The sequence below is a fragment of the Coffea arabica genome, chromosome 1e (genome assembly GCF_036785885.1).
Source record: "Coffea arabica cultivar ET-39 chromosome 1e, Coffea Arabica ET-39 HiFi, whole genome shotgun sequence".
NCBI classification, from domain to species: domain Eukaryota; kingdom Viridiplantae; phylum Streptophyta; class Magnoliopsida; order Gentianales; family Rubiaceae; genus Coffea; species Coffea arabica.
This window is the reverse complement of record NC_092311.1, coordinates 30,964,017-30,979,553: the sequence shown is the minus strand read 5'-3', so window position 1 is coordinate 30,979,553 and position 15,537 is coordinate 30,964,017. Positions and strand designations below refer to the sequence as shown.

The 15,537-nt window shown below is 33.5% G+C and overlaps 1 protein-coding gene across 1 annotated transcript; it reads right to left on the bottom strand.

Annotated features, from left to right (window-relative positions):
• Positions 1–15,165: 15,165 nt before the first annotated feature.
• On the bottom strand, positions 15,166–15,537 carry LOC140016675 (uncharacterized). The gene has a single exon (XM_072070256.1). The coding sequence runs from the start codon at positions 15,535–15,537 to the stop codon at positions 15,166–15,168; it is 372 nt and encodes a 123-aa protein (XP_071926357.1).

The following is a 15,537-nucleotide window of genomic DNA, read 5'->3' as shown; positions in this document are numbered from 1 at the left end:
GAAAAGTTAGTCAATTTTCCAAGATAAAGATCAAGACCAATCTTGGTTAAAGTTTGCTTAGGTGAGCGACAAATGTCACGCTTAGGTGCAAAACTTATCTTCTTGTCTTTCCTTTGTCTCTAATGGTTAGTCTATATTGTTTTCCTCCAATCCACTTTTAACACTTCTAATCATATAAACCCTCTTAGAAAAATATCCGTTTTTGTCCACTAAATTTATTACGCAACTCACTAGTGGGTCCCACTTCTATAATGCATTATGAATTTAACATACACTAACTTATAGGAGAAAATGTTTAAAAATCTTGATTCACTTATAAAAATATCTAGAAAATTAAGGCAATAAAGTAAAGTAAAGAAAATGTATTCAAAAAAATAAAAGAAAATAGAGAAATTTTCGGGTCCTCACAGTCGCACTTTGCATTACACTCGTTTAGATTTTGCGAAGTTCCTCTGAAAAGAGAAAAAAAAAATAATGAAGCCGTCAATAGTAAACTAAAAGCAATAAAAGAGTTGTTCTCGATTAATTATTTTAATTGATTATAGATACTGATTTTGGATAATTAATTTTGTGATATTCTCATTTACTTTATATCCAGATTATAGATTTTTTAATAACTAAAAAAGCTAAAATTCACAATAAAAGTTTTTTTTTACTAATTCTATTTTTTCTGTATAATCAAATTATACGAAATCTACAGCAGCCAAGAACAAGGCTAATATAGCTTAGGACCATTATACCATCATACGATTACCTTGAAAGAGAAAGGAAAACCACTAATGGAAACTCAATGGTGACGGATGAAGCTTCATTTTCATCAGCAAGACCAAAACTACTAGAAGGATCAGCATGGTTATTGGTCAAGGCTCTAGGTTTAGGAATATGGAGAATGAAATTCTAATGTAGTTTTCTTAAGAGTGACACTCTAATAAATTTGAGACCAAGTATCTCATATTATAAGAAAAATGGTGTCTTGAATGTTGTCCATTATTCTTTCTTATTTTATGTTATTTGATCTTTGAAGGAAAAGGGATCTTGGTTGGTTGTTTACCTACAAGTTGTTATACACAAATTTCTTCTTTCACTGATTTATCAGTGGATTTGTTACCTAATTCTAAAGTTGGATCCAATTACAATTCTTTTTTTTTTTCAAATGATAACAAACTTTCATTAAGAAAACTAGAAACGCTTACATCATTGAAGCAACTGCTCCTACATCATTTTTGGCTAACCTAAGCAGCCAGCTAGGAAAAGAAACTCTCCAAGCTATATTAGCATCTAAGTTTAAGGCAAATTTTGCCAAAGAATGTGACACAACAATTCCTTCCCTTTTGATGAAGGAGAAGAAACTGTTACAAAAACCTTTGCTATTTTGTAGCATGTCAAATAAAACAGCACTAGCTAGAGGATCCTTCAAACTTTCCAACTTGATCTTCTCAATCACAATCTTGCAATCAGATTGTATAACAATGTTCTCCCAACCATTCAGATTAGCTATGGTCAAAGCCTTCCTGATTGCCCTAGCTTTCTCCACGGCAGCATCACCACATCACTATTCATTTTTTGCCCAGGCCCCAATCATATTACCACTACTACATCTAGCCACCACTCCCCAGCCAATCTTTTCATCCTTCTGTCTCAAGGCTGCATCAGTGTTTAAGCAAATAAAATCTTGTGGTGGTGGTAACCACTTCCCTTCTACATATGCTACTTCCCTTCCTTCCTCTTTAGGCTCTTCCCTTTCATTAACTATCTCAGAGTACTCCTACCATTCCTATAGCTTAACCAACGGCTAATCCCAGACATTTTCTATCATTACTAAACTGAATTACATTTCTTGACTTCCAAATTTGCCACAGTATATTAATTATCAATTCAATATGACTCCTGCCCTCCTTTCTTTCCTTAGCCTCCACCAAACTATTCCACCGATGCCAAAAATTGTTCCTGTAACCATTGAGACCATTCCAATAAATGGGAGCAACCTTCCATATTAACTCAGCATGTTGGCAAAAAAATAGCATGTGTTCCAAACTCTCTGTCATTTCACCACAACATGAAACATATATCATTTCCCTTCCTCACTCTACACTTCACTACTTCATTTACTGGTAATACTCTATATAAACACTTCCAAATAAAATGCTTCAATTTATGCTTTACGTTTAAGCTCCACAAAAATTTCCAAGCCCCAGATTTCTCCATATTTCTACTGCTACTGCTTCTTTGTTGTTTAGGCCTCTCTTTCCTTTTCTGCATATCTTTTGGCAAAGCATAGCCACTTTTGACAGTATATTGGCCATAACTTGAGTACACCCACACTAATCTATCCATGGCTCCATGTTCACTGATTGAAATTTTCTTGATCTTCCTACAATCTTCCTCATTGAAAATGGTTCTTATTAGGTCCTCATTCCACCTACCATCCTTCATCAATTCATGGACAGATCTCAGTTGATAGTGTTGAGGTTTTCTGGTCTTGATTCTTCCATTTTCCATATCAGGCATCCAGTTATTCTCCCAAATATCTATATTTCATCCATCACCAACATTCTTCCTAATCTCTCTCTGTAACAGCTTCTTAGAACTTAAAATACTCCTCCACGTCCATGAATCCCCAGCATTAGTTTCCATTTTCCAAATTGAAAGCTCTCTAAAATACTTCCCTCTCAAAATTTTACTGACAAGTAGATTTGGATTTGTTAAAATCCTCCAAAACTGCATAGCCAGCATTGCATCATTAAACTCCTATAAATCTCTAAATCCCAAACCCTCTTTGCCCTTAACCTCTAAGAGTTCCTTCCAGCCAATCCAATGAATTTTTTTATTTTCCTCTCTATCCCCCAACCAGAATTTATCCATTTCTCTACATAAGTCCACACCATAGCCCTTTTGGAAACTTACAACAACTCATAGCATAAGTAGGCAAGGCTAGCACAAATGACTTTAACAATACCTCCTTACCTGCATTACTCAACAATTTCTCCTTCCAGTTACTCAACCTTTTAACAACTCTCTCTTTGATGTAGCTTAAAACCTATATTTTTGTCCTTCTAATCACCATAGGTGGCCCAAGATACTTACTGTGGATTCATTCCTTCTGGTGCTCCTCAATATTCTTGCTGAAAAACACAGAAGATTTATCTGCATTTATAATTTGTCCAGAAGCTACAACATACTACTCCAAAATCCTCTTCATTTGCCTAGCTTCCTTCATATCAGCTTTGCAGAAAATCAACGTATCATTTGCAAAAAATAAATGAGATAAAGCTAGGCTATGTTTAGCAATTTTTAACCCTAAGAGACACTTATCCTGCATGGCTTGTTTCAGCAAGCTAGATAACCCTTAGAGACCAACAGGAATAGATAAGGGGATAGAGGGTCCCCTTGTCTAATTCCTCTTGTAGGCCTCACAGATCCTCTCTTTTCACCATTTATGTTAAAAGAGTACACCATTGAAGACATGCACTTTAGAATCCACCCCCTCCATTACTGACAAAAACCCATTTTTTCCATTATTTTCATAACAAAGGGCCACTCAACCCTATCATATGCTTTGGACATGTGTAGCTTCAAGGCCATAAAAGTATTTGATCCACTTCTCCTCCTATTCAAACAATGGATGAATTCATGGGCAATAATGACATTATCAATGATTTGTCTCTCAGGAATAAAAACAGATTGATTATGACTAATGCAGAGCTGAAGGAAAGATTTCAATCTATTTACAAGAATTTTGGATATGATTCTATAAGTAACATTACACAGACTAATTGGTCTGAACTGTGACACTAAGACTGGAGACTCAATTTTAGGAATTAGAGTGATTATTGTTTCATTAATAGCACTGAGCCGATTTCTTGAATGAAAAAAAAACTGGAGATGGCATTTATCAGGTCATTCTTAATAACATGCCAAAAATGTTGGAAGAAAACAGGGGTCATACCATCAGGACTTGGAGCCTTGGTAGGATGCAAGGAAAACACAACTTTCTTTACCTCCACCTCTGATACAGGTCTAATCAGCATTGTGTTCATTTGATCTGTGATTACCTTAGGGATTCCATGAAGGATTGAGTCAATTAGCTGAGGGTTACTTGATGTAAAAAGTGATTGAAAGTAGTTCTGTATTTCCCCCTCAATCTCTTCCACAGAGCTAAACCAAGCACCATTCTCCCTCTGCAATCCTGAAATGTTGTTACATTTCCCTCTCCATTCTACAATGGCATGAAAATATTTAGTATTCTTATCACTCTCTTTAAGCCAATTTATTCTTGCCTTTTGCCCCCAATAGATTTCTTCCTTCTTGTATGCCTCTACCAGTTCCTTCTTCAACTCCATTATTATCCTATTTTTCCTATTTTCCCCATCTTTTTGTTTCTTGGCAATCTCTAAATTTTCTTTCTAGCATTTACATTCTTCTGTTTATTCCAGTCAAGTAAAGCCGCCTTGCAATCCCTAATCTTTTGATGCAGTTTAAAGAACCTGGAACCCTCGTGCTGTTTTCCCCAAACTCTATGTTTTACCATCTTTTATTAAAATAAAATCTTCTCTTCCATCTCCTTTCACTAGGCTCAGTATCTAGAAGTAACATAAGATGATTACATGCTTCATTTTGAATATGGGTACACTTTGCCTTTCCATTTTCTTTCTTCCAGTGCCTATTAAAAAGGATTCTATCCAATCTTTCTTTAATTTCTCCATTGCCCTCCTAGTTGTTTGTCCAAGTCCAAGGAGTACCATTAAAATCAATATTAATAAGTTGATTGCTGCTCACAAAATTTCTAAAGCTACTAAAGCTTCTCTCAGGTCTTCTAAGTCCTCCCCATTTCTCATCATTAGACAAAATGTCATTCATATCACCAGCTATCAACCAGTTTTTTCCCCATGTCGCGGCCCATTTTTCGCGATGAAAATCGTATTTACAAAAGATGTGACTTTTATTTAAAAATAAGTGAAAAAGGGCCTAAAATGAGACTTTAAAGAATGCAACAGTTTGGGTTCAAAATTTAGTCCAAAAGGGTATTTAAGAAAAATAGGAGTCGCCATTTGGTATTAAGTTTGGATGTACCAAGTCACCCAAAAATATTTTTTAACAAAAATAAAATAAAATAAAACCCTTTTCGACAACTTCAGATCTTTAAAAATAAGAAAAAATGAGTTCGGGAGTTACGATTGAAAAAAAGGAAGGTAAAGGTTTGATCGACTCAAACTTAAGGCACCCTTTCAACCTAGTCTAAATTAGTTGCGAGATTTAGTAAAAAATTTTCCTAATCTAACCCTTAAATTTATCACGTTTGGATGTTTCCTACATGGATGCAAATCTAAATTTATAGAAAATATCGAACAAAATGTTCATTCAAGGGTTTAATTGATATCAATCGCATTAATTACGAAGGCCAAAATAATCCCTTGAAAGGGACACGAGTATGCAAAAATGAAATTCAAAAGAAAAGAAAATTAGATTATATATAGATATAAGGGATCAAGGAAGAAGGGATGTAATATAATGGGTAAGAGAGACAAAAACTCGTGATGTAATTTTCTTATACAGGGATTAACGGAGTATTTAAACTAAAAAGTTTTAATCACTCATTTTCCATATTTAAAGAGTAATTCTCCTAATCTAGACAAGCAAATTAACTAACTTATTTTTATAATTTTTTAAATGAGATGCAATCCTAAATGATATGATTAACACATATAGAGGGTAGGGGATAATATAATAGAAAATATCATGCAAATGAGAAAAGATCCTAAAATAAAAATTATGCCAAAAAAAAATGTAATGAATGTCATACCAAAAATAAATCTAATGCATGAACGATCGGGTCTAGCGTTGGATTAACCAATTTCTAAAGAACTTTACTAAGGTTGGACTAGCAAGTAAGTAGATGGAGAAACCACAACTAACGTTGGACTAGTGTAGTGACGTCATGCATTCATAAAACATAGTAAAACAAATAAGGTATAAATTAAAACAAATAAACACATAAGAGCACGTAGCATGTAACACGTAAATATAATATCTAGATGCAAAAATCTTAAGTAAAACGGATAAAGCATATAACACATAAGCCACATAAACACACAAAATCTACCTATTACAATGGGAAATCTAACTACAATCTAAAATGGAGAAATATAAGAAAATAAACCTATTTATTCTATCTATTATAATAGGGGACCTAATTCCAATCTAAAGTGGGGAAAATATGATAAAATAAACCTACTTATCCTATCTATTACATTGGTCTATCTAATTACAATTTTTTGCAAAAATATTACATATTTATTACATCTTGAGGTATTTAAACACCTCTCAAATAATTATAAAATTAACTAAACAAACATAAGAAAATTTGAATGAACATTTGAATCAAATAAATAACAAAGCATATAAAAATATATAAACACGTAGGAACATGTAGGAGCACATAATTGACATTTAAATAATAATAGGGGCACCTCCCTTTTGAAGTAGTGACTAAATAGAATCAAGTTGCCCTATTTATATAGAAAATGAACAAAAGAATCATGGCACCAATTTAATTAAAAATAATAATAATAATAATAAAAGTACTAAATTCACATTAATACATCAAATATAAAGAAACTTGAGGACATCTAAAAATTACAAGTTGAATACATTCAAAAGTAACATAATTAGCTATTAATGAAAAGAAACAATTATAATAGAGAGAGTCAAAAAGTCACAAGCGACTAAATTGCAAAAATCAGAAAAATTTTGGGGGCAAAAATATATTTTTTCAAAAGTTCAGGGTTCATAACGCAATTAAATTAAGGGTCTAAGTGAAAGAAATTTAAAATTTTCTGGCCCACAAACTACTCTAAAGATCAAAAGCTAAAGTGCAAAATTCATTTTTCTGGTTTTTATAAGAAAAGGGCTTTTGGCCATTTATTTTTATTTGTTCGGGCCAGAGCCATCCGGCCCAAAGAAAAATATGGGCTGTCTTCATGAAAAATAAACACAAGCCCAGATGAAAAGCCCTAAAAAAGAAGACACTAGCCCAACCGAAATTAAAGTGAGAAGCCCATCAGAAAATAAAAATTAGCCCAATCATTTTTTTTTCTTCTTGCTTTTTTTTTCTTCTTCCCACTTTTTTCTTCTTTCTCTACGGTGAAGCTGAAGTTTCCTCAGCCGGTGGCCATGGCGGCCTCCGGCGCCGGACCGCCACCCGCCACCGGTCGTCGACAAATTTTTCGGTCACAAAATTTCACTAAATTACACCCCACTCGATTTTTCGCTTAGAATCCGTTTTTGAACTTAGTTTTTACAAAAAAAATGAACCAAAAGTGGCAAAATAGGCAAAAAATAGTCCAGTTTTTATTTTTTCAAAGTCACTATAATCACCACTAAAATCATAAAACTTATACCAATACACCCTTTATGATTTTTACAATTTAACTGAGTTGAAATCAATGAAAAGCAACAACAATGTAACAAAACTAAAGGAAAACAATCCAAAAACTAATAAAAAAATCCTTCAATGCTTTTAAGGTTCAAAAACTCCAAAAACTTTGAATAACCAAACATTTTCGAACCTATACTAGCTAGTGGTCATCCATTTTGACAAAAAAAACATGCACAATATTCAGCTTTTTAATTCATTTTTCCATTTTGCCATTTTATCAAACATGTAGCATGTATACACAAAAGCTATTTCTTTTCTCCTCAATCTAGTTCATGCCATTTCCCAAAATTTCAACAATACAACAACAACAATAAAAGACAGCAAAAGCAAGAAAAACTAAACAATAAAATATGGGTTTAACATGATTAACAAAAAAATGGAAAATATCTCAATCCAAGCAAGAACTTCTCGGTCAAATTTTTGAAGGAACTTCCAAGCTTCACTCCTTTGTTGCTTGCTTTGCTGTGTTTGAGTTGTGCGTAGGTGTGTTGTGTGAATTCAAAAAAAAGGGAGGGATAGAGCTGAGAGGGTGAGGGAGATTTCCTTCTTTTTGTGTGTGTTCATCTGTTGAGGGGAAAAAAAGAAAAAGCCGAGCGGGAGAGTAGAGTTGGCAAGTTTGTGTTGTTGTTAAGAAAATGAGAGGAAGGATAGAGAGAGAGCCGAGAGAAGAGTCTTAATGGAGTCGTGTCTATGATTAGATTGGTCAAAATATGGGTTTAACAATACAACAATAAAATATGGGTTTTCAACAATACAACAACAACAATAAAAGACAGCAAAAGCAAGAAAAACTAAACAATAAAATATGGGTTTAACATGATTAACAAAAAAATGGAAAATATCTCAATCCAAGCAAGAACTTCTCGGTCAAATTTTTGAAGGAACTCCCAAGCTTCACTCCTTTGTTGCTTGCTTTGTTGTGTTTGAGTTGTGTGTGGGTGTGTTGTGTGAATTGAAAAAAAGGGAGGGATAGAGCCGAGAGGGTGAGGGAGATTTCCTTCCTTTTGTGTGTGTTCGTCTGTTGAGGGGAAAAAAAGAAAAAGCCGAGCGGGAGAGTAGAGTTGGTAAGTTTGTGTTGTTGTTAAGAAAATGAGAGGAAGGATGAGAGAGAGCCGAGAGAAGAGTCTTAATGGAGTCGTGTCTGTAATTAGGTTGGTCAAAATAATGGTTTCTTCACCAAATGACAAGAAAGAACCATGGGATAAAAATGATGGGTTTTTTCAAATGAAAAGAAAGATGCATGGAAATTGAGTGTAAAAATGGGTTAATAGTGGTTTTGGTATGGAAAATGATTAAAATGTGTAAATTTGGTCATGACTTTTTTTTCTTTCTTTTCATATTTTCCTTTTCTTAAAAATAAAACAAAAATGAGAAAAAGAAAAATAAATGAATAAATAAAATTAAAATACAGGAAAACAGATAGCTCATTAAATAGATAAAAATGAAAGAAAACGTTAAAAATTGACAAAAATTTGGTGCCTACAACTTATCCCTCTTTGTCTAGAGTTTCAAAAAAATTCAAGACAAAAGCGTAGACACCAAATTGCTTACATGTCTTTTCTAAATGTACTTGAGCCAAAATAATGGGCCAACAGTTGGTTAATATTATTGGACAAAAAGATGCAATGTGTTGTAAAAGATATGACCGAACTCGTGTAGAGTTGTCTACGTATCCCGCCATGGGAATCAGGTCAAACATAGTTCGAATACAGGTAAACCACAATGAAACAAGTGCATTGACCATCTATGATCTTTGCAGAGTTGAAGAAGTCTAAATTCTTAGAACTTCTAAACATAAAACATGAAATAAATAAGAAAGCACAATTGTATTGTTAATCAAAACAGTCAAGAAAAGTAAATTATCATAATTAGAAAAAGATGTGTGGAGAGACGCGGTTACACTCCAAGAAGGGGGATAGAAAGGTGCGCGGAGGATGCTGAGACTCGTTAACAGGAAATTAAATTTGATTTGTCAAGAATCTAGACTGTTCAATGGAACTGAATCCAACCCAAATGGCTAACAAGAAAAATGAAAATATGCTCGAAACCAAGATAATTGGTGGATAAAATAACAGATTACTGGAATAAGATCCGAGCCCAATTAAATGACAGATTGGTGGGATAAGATCCGAACCTAATTAAATGCAGATTAGTGGGATAAAATCCAAATCCAATTAAATGACAGATTGGTGGGATAAAATTCAAACTCAATTAAATATAGATTGGTGGGATAAGACCCGAGTCCAATTAAATGATAGATTGGTAGGATAAGATCCGAATCCAATTAAATACAGATTGGTGGGAAAAGACCCAAATCCAATTAAATGCAGATTGGTGGGATAAGACCCGAGCCCAATTTTATACAGATTGGTGGGATAAAACCCTATCCCAATTAAGTACAGATTTGTGGGATAAGACCCGAACCCAATTAAATACAGATTGATGAAATAAGACCTGAACCCAATTTCATACAGATTGGTGGGATAAAACCCGAATCTAATTACATACAGATTGGTGGGATAAGATCCAAACCCAATTAAATATAGATTGGTGGGATAAGACCCGAGTCCAATTACATACCGATTGGTGGGATAAGACCCGAACCCAATTAAATATAGATTGGTGGGATAAAACTCGAATCCAATTAAATGACAGATTGGTGGGATAAGACCCGAGCCCAATTAAATGCAGATTGGTGGGATAAAATTCGAATCCCATTAAATATAGATTGGTGGTATAAGACCCGAACCCAATTAAATAACAGATTGGTGGGATAAGACCCAATTCCAATTAAATGAAGATTAGTGGGATAAAATTCGAATCCAATTAAATATAGATTGGTGGGATAAGATCCGAACCTAATTAAATGTTAGAAGAAATGAAAATGTAAGTCCTGTACTATGAAATTGGAAAATTAAAATGCATGTTGCTCAAAAATAATAAACAATGGTAAACTTACTTAGTGGACTTCCAACTTTCTTGATTTTTCAAACTTTGAAAGAAAAGGAATGATGATTCTTCTTTTCTTTCTTTGGAAATGTACAATCAATATTGGAACTCAATCCTTTTATAATTTGCCCCAGTAGAATCATGCTTAACTAAACCAGTGTTGTGTCACATAATTTCATCTACAAAAGGAAAGAAAAAAGAAACAACTGTGATGAAAACACTGCCACCACCATGTGATTCCTTTTTCTTGAGAACAGTGTAAATATGAGTTTCAATATCAACAAATCGCTCCCTTAGATTTGGTCCACAACCTCTTCAAAATCTTTGCATCTTTCTAATATCAATTATTCATGCTTTATTATCATAGGAATTTCAATTTCATGACTCCTTTAAGATAAATTATAGGGGATTGTCTTTTGAACGAAATCCAATAAATGAGAAATATAAACTATTGAAAAATGTATTTTTTTATCATGCAATGATGCTGATATGAAATAAACAATGATACAGAATAAATAAATAAAATAGTACATAGAATAGAAAACAAAATTGTTGAATTTATGAACATGGGTCCAAGGATCAAAAGTTGGATACATAATTAGAGGACGACCCTTGATGAAGAAGATGAAGAAAAATGCTCCATATGACCCTTTCAACATCATCTATTTTGGAATTCATTATCAGCAAAAGAACAACAGTATGAAAGAGGCCCAAATCAACATAGTCACCAGCTTTCGTTGAGGATCCTCTTGTATACCAAAACTCTACCTTAGTGTCCTTTCAGGTTTTCACTAAGGTTACCCTCACCCTTTTTCTCCTCTTTTTTTTTTTGTTTTTTGTTGTTTTTTTTTCTTTTCTTCTCTTTTTTTCATCATTTTTTTCTTCTTTTTTCATTTTTTCTTTCTTCTTTTCTTTTTTTTAAAAGGTGCCCTTTCAGGTTTTCACCTTGAGACATAGACAAGACAATTTTAATCCCAACTGTATCAATCCAGTCATATTTTGAGAATTAGTAGCATCAGTGAGACAATCTTCTCTGATATATTTCAGAAAAGCTATATTTACATCATTTGTCAATTGATTCAGAAAAATTTTCCTTAGAGTACTGCAAAAGATGAAAGTTGGCAACTTTTGACTCTTGTAATTAGGATCGGATGGAGTAGTAAAGGAAAGGTTAAGGTTTCAAAGTGGATCATATGATGGGTTTGCAATCATTTGGGATAGCATTCTGTCAAAAAACTTGCTCCGGTCTAGTGTTGGAAAGAAATAAAATTTTGCCCCAGTTTAATTCTAACCAAATTTCTCTATTTTTCTTTTCTTTTTTGCTCTTTTTTCTATTCTCTTCTTTCTTTTTTATTTTCACAAAGAATAAAATTGCCCCAGTATGGGGTTACGATCTTAAGGGACTGTCAAACGAAAAGGGAAGGTGGTTGTGAAAAATCAAAAGGCAAAAATTAGGGATAAGATATCGAAATGGAAAAAGGAGAGAAAGTTTGTCTTAAATCCACCTCTTGTAGTAATTTTAACGAAAAATTTTTTATAATCACATGAAAAACTTTTTGCATATGTCTGTATTGATTGGTTGCAGAAAAATTTATCCATCTATTTCCATAAGGATAAGCTCTCCTCCGGGTAGCACTTTCTTAATTATAAATGGTTCTTGCCAATTGGGAACAAACTTTCTTTTAGCCTCCTCTTGCACTGGAATAATTCATTTTAAAACCTTATCTCCAACTTCAAACAAACAAAACTTAACTTTTTTGTTATAAGCACGAGCCATTCTTCGCTGACAACATTGTCCATGACAGATGGCATTTAACCTCTTTTCATCAATAAGAGACAACGGCTCATAGCATTCCCTGGCCCATTCAGCTTCTTCTATCTGAGGTTCCATTAAAATGCATAAAGAAGAAATTTCAACTTCTGCAGGCAATACTGCTTGTGGGAACCCGAAAATTATTTTAAATTTTCTTCTATTTTTGAAAAATTAATTTATATTTTCTTTTAATTTTACTTTATTTGCTTATTTGCTAGCCTTAATTTGATGATGATTTTAAAGGTTAAGTAAAGATTTTTCTCTTTTTCCTTTTATAATTTTGATACATGTTAAGTTTCGTAGAGTATTATGGTAGTTTGACCGACTAGTGAGATATGTGCATTAAATTTTGTGGACAAGAACGAGTGTAGTACAAGAGGGATTATGTGATTAGAAGTGTCAAGAGTGTATTAGAGGAGCATAAACTAGCAACTAGCGGCTAAGGAAGACAAAGAGATAGGAATGGAACCAAGAGACGATAAGTGTCAACGTAGGAAGCTTTCTTTGACTAAAACTTCTTCTAGTCTTTATCTTGCAATTGACTAAAAATATCCTCCATTTCTCCTTCCTTATGGCCGAACCTTAGAGAGGAAATAAGAGAGAAAACATTTCAAATTTCACCTTGATTTCTTGAGAAATTCAAAGACCAACCTTAATCCACTTCGATAAGCCTTGAGTTAAGCTTGGAGGTGAGTTTTTGGTGGAGTGATTTGAGGAAAAAAACTCTTGAGTTACTTGTCATATTGGGGTTTTGAGGTAAAATTCCTAGATAACATCTCTTTTTACTTGTTTCTTAAGATTTATGCAAGATATGTTATGATTGAAGTTAAAGGAAGCATGTTTATGATAAATTCATGGTTTTGCTAGGATCTGGTGAAATTGTTGCTAGGGTTTGGTTAATTTTCAGCCTTAATGTTCAATTTTTAGTTTTGAGATGAATTTTCAGCTTTGATAAGAGATGCTTTAGTTTTGATATGAAATTTTAAACTTTGATATGTGAATTTTAGTCTTGGTGTGCAATTTCCAACTTTGAGAGGCAAAATTTCTAGTCTTGATGTAGTTACTTGAAACTTTGTATATATGTGGAGTTGTGATGGATTTTCTTGTCAAGAACATATATTATAAGTCTCATGACATGTTAGTTATAAGATATAGTGCATTTGTCATGAAATTTAAGTAAGAAAGTTGGAAGTTTTGTTGGAGATTTTGCTGAAAAATTTCTGTTATGGCTGGCCGAGAGAGAGAAGGAATTTCAAATGTTTTTTCAGAAATTTTGTGGTGATTTTAATATACTCTTGTTCAAGACATTTGTTAAAACCTTACTCTTCATATGTATGTTGATTTTGACCCAAAATCAAAGAGGTTTAAGAGAGGAAATACTTAGTTTTTCAAACTATTTGCTTGCTAATAATTTTCGCAGGAGGGTCTGCATAGTTTTGGAAAATTGACTATAACTTCGTATAAGAAAGTCGGAATTGAGTTCCGTTTATTGTGTTTGAAACTACACTCATAAGGCTTTCAACGATATAAAATTCAGGGTTTGGTTCAACTCCTATAAATACCAGTAAATCTGCAAAATTTCTTGAAAACCATGACTATTATGTTTTTACACATGAGACAGCAATGATTTTGAACTAAAATTTGACTAATCTATGAGTTGAATTTCATGAAGATGTCTTCTAAAACCTATTAGTGCTTCGAGTCTATTTTCTAATGGTATAAGTTTTATGATTTTTTGACCTACGGAACTGAAGTTATGCTTTTTCAAAAAATATCACCAAAGCTGAGAATTTTATCAAATGAACTGAGTGAGATTTGGAAAACTTTGGGAAAACTTTTCTAAGTCTTAAACCTTAACTTGGTGTGATTTTGAATACTTAAATTGCTCTTCTCACTTTTAGAATATTTATGTTGAATTTTATCTTAATGTCTCGAGCTCAAAATGAGAACTATATGGCTAGTTGAATCTACTAAATTTAAATCTATTGTGATTGTGAATCTTGCCTCAGGGTTTGGTAGCGATCAAGGTTATCATCCAGAGAGTTGACGTTTAATCTACTGATATCGGTGAGTATCCTTGCATGTTTCTGCTTCCAATAACTATGTGGAATGTTGTGAATGTTTGTTTGACTGTTAAATACTTTTTAATGGGCGAGTGTATATTTTATCGCACTCGATCTAAGTGACTATGAATTTTCAATAATTAAGTGTTTGAATGTTACTTGTGTATGAATGTAAACTTTTGGCTGAATTGGGTCCTTACCCTTCGTTGCCAGTCGACTTGAGTCAAAAGCGGACTCGATCGGGCGGCTGGTAAATCTGGGACAGTGTTTGGTATATTCGAGTATGACCACGACGTCTGGTGGAGAACTGGCTAGTGAATATAATGCAATGATTGAAATGAATGAATGAAATGAACACTGAAAGAGTTTTCACTGTTAAATGTTTTCAAATATCGGAGAAATAAGGAAAATGGTCGGTGATTGAATGACTGAATGAATGGCTCCAAGTGAGCATGTATCCTTCCAATGGTTGAATATTTGTTTCTTGAATGACTATTTATTACTGTGCAAAGTGTGTGAAGTGTTAAATGTATATCTCCATGCTTTACCTACTTGACTGCTTGTTTTGGAAGCTCACTGAATTTTTAACTCATTCTTTTAGTTTTATTTTCCTTACAAGAGTGGAGGTTTAGAGCAATTAAGTGTGAACTAGTGTGTACAACTCTCTTGTATTTATACTTTTGGTAGATAGATTGTATGTTAATATTAGATGTTGTATCTTACATTTGACTTTTGGGTTGTAAATAAATTTGAATTTTGATTGAATTGTAAATCTTAAATTTTATTTTTGGAGGCTTGAACGGTTAAATCTTGAGAGTTGATTGAAGTGAATGTGTGAATTCTGGCAAGAATTGGGCAGGCGGTCCGCTGAACCCTTTGATTCGCCTTAGGGGAAGGTGAAGTCGTCACACTGCTTCCATTCCATACATAAGAGAGTAAGGAGTTGCTTTGGTAGAAGTTCTGATCGTAGTTCTGTACGCCATCAATGTATAAGGCAGTTTCTCATGCCAATCTTGATGTGTTTCGGTCATCTTACAAATGATCTTCTTCAAATTCTCATTTGCGGCTTCGACGGCTCCATTCATCTGAAGCCTGTAAATGGTAGAATTTCGATACCTGACCTTAAACTGTTCACATAACCCATCCACCATATCATTAATGAGGTTCTTGGCATTATCAGTGATCAATGCTTCTGATATGCCAAAACGATAGATAATGTTATTTCTCAAAAAATCTGACACCGCTTCCTTAATCACATGCTTATAAGATGCGGCCAT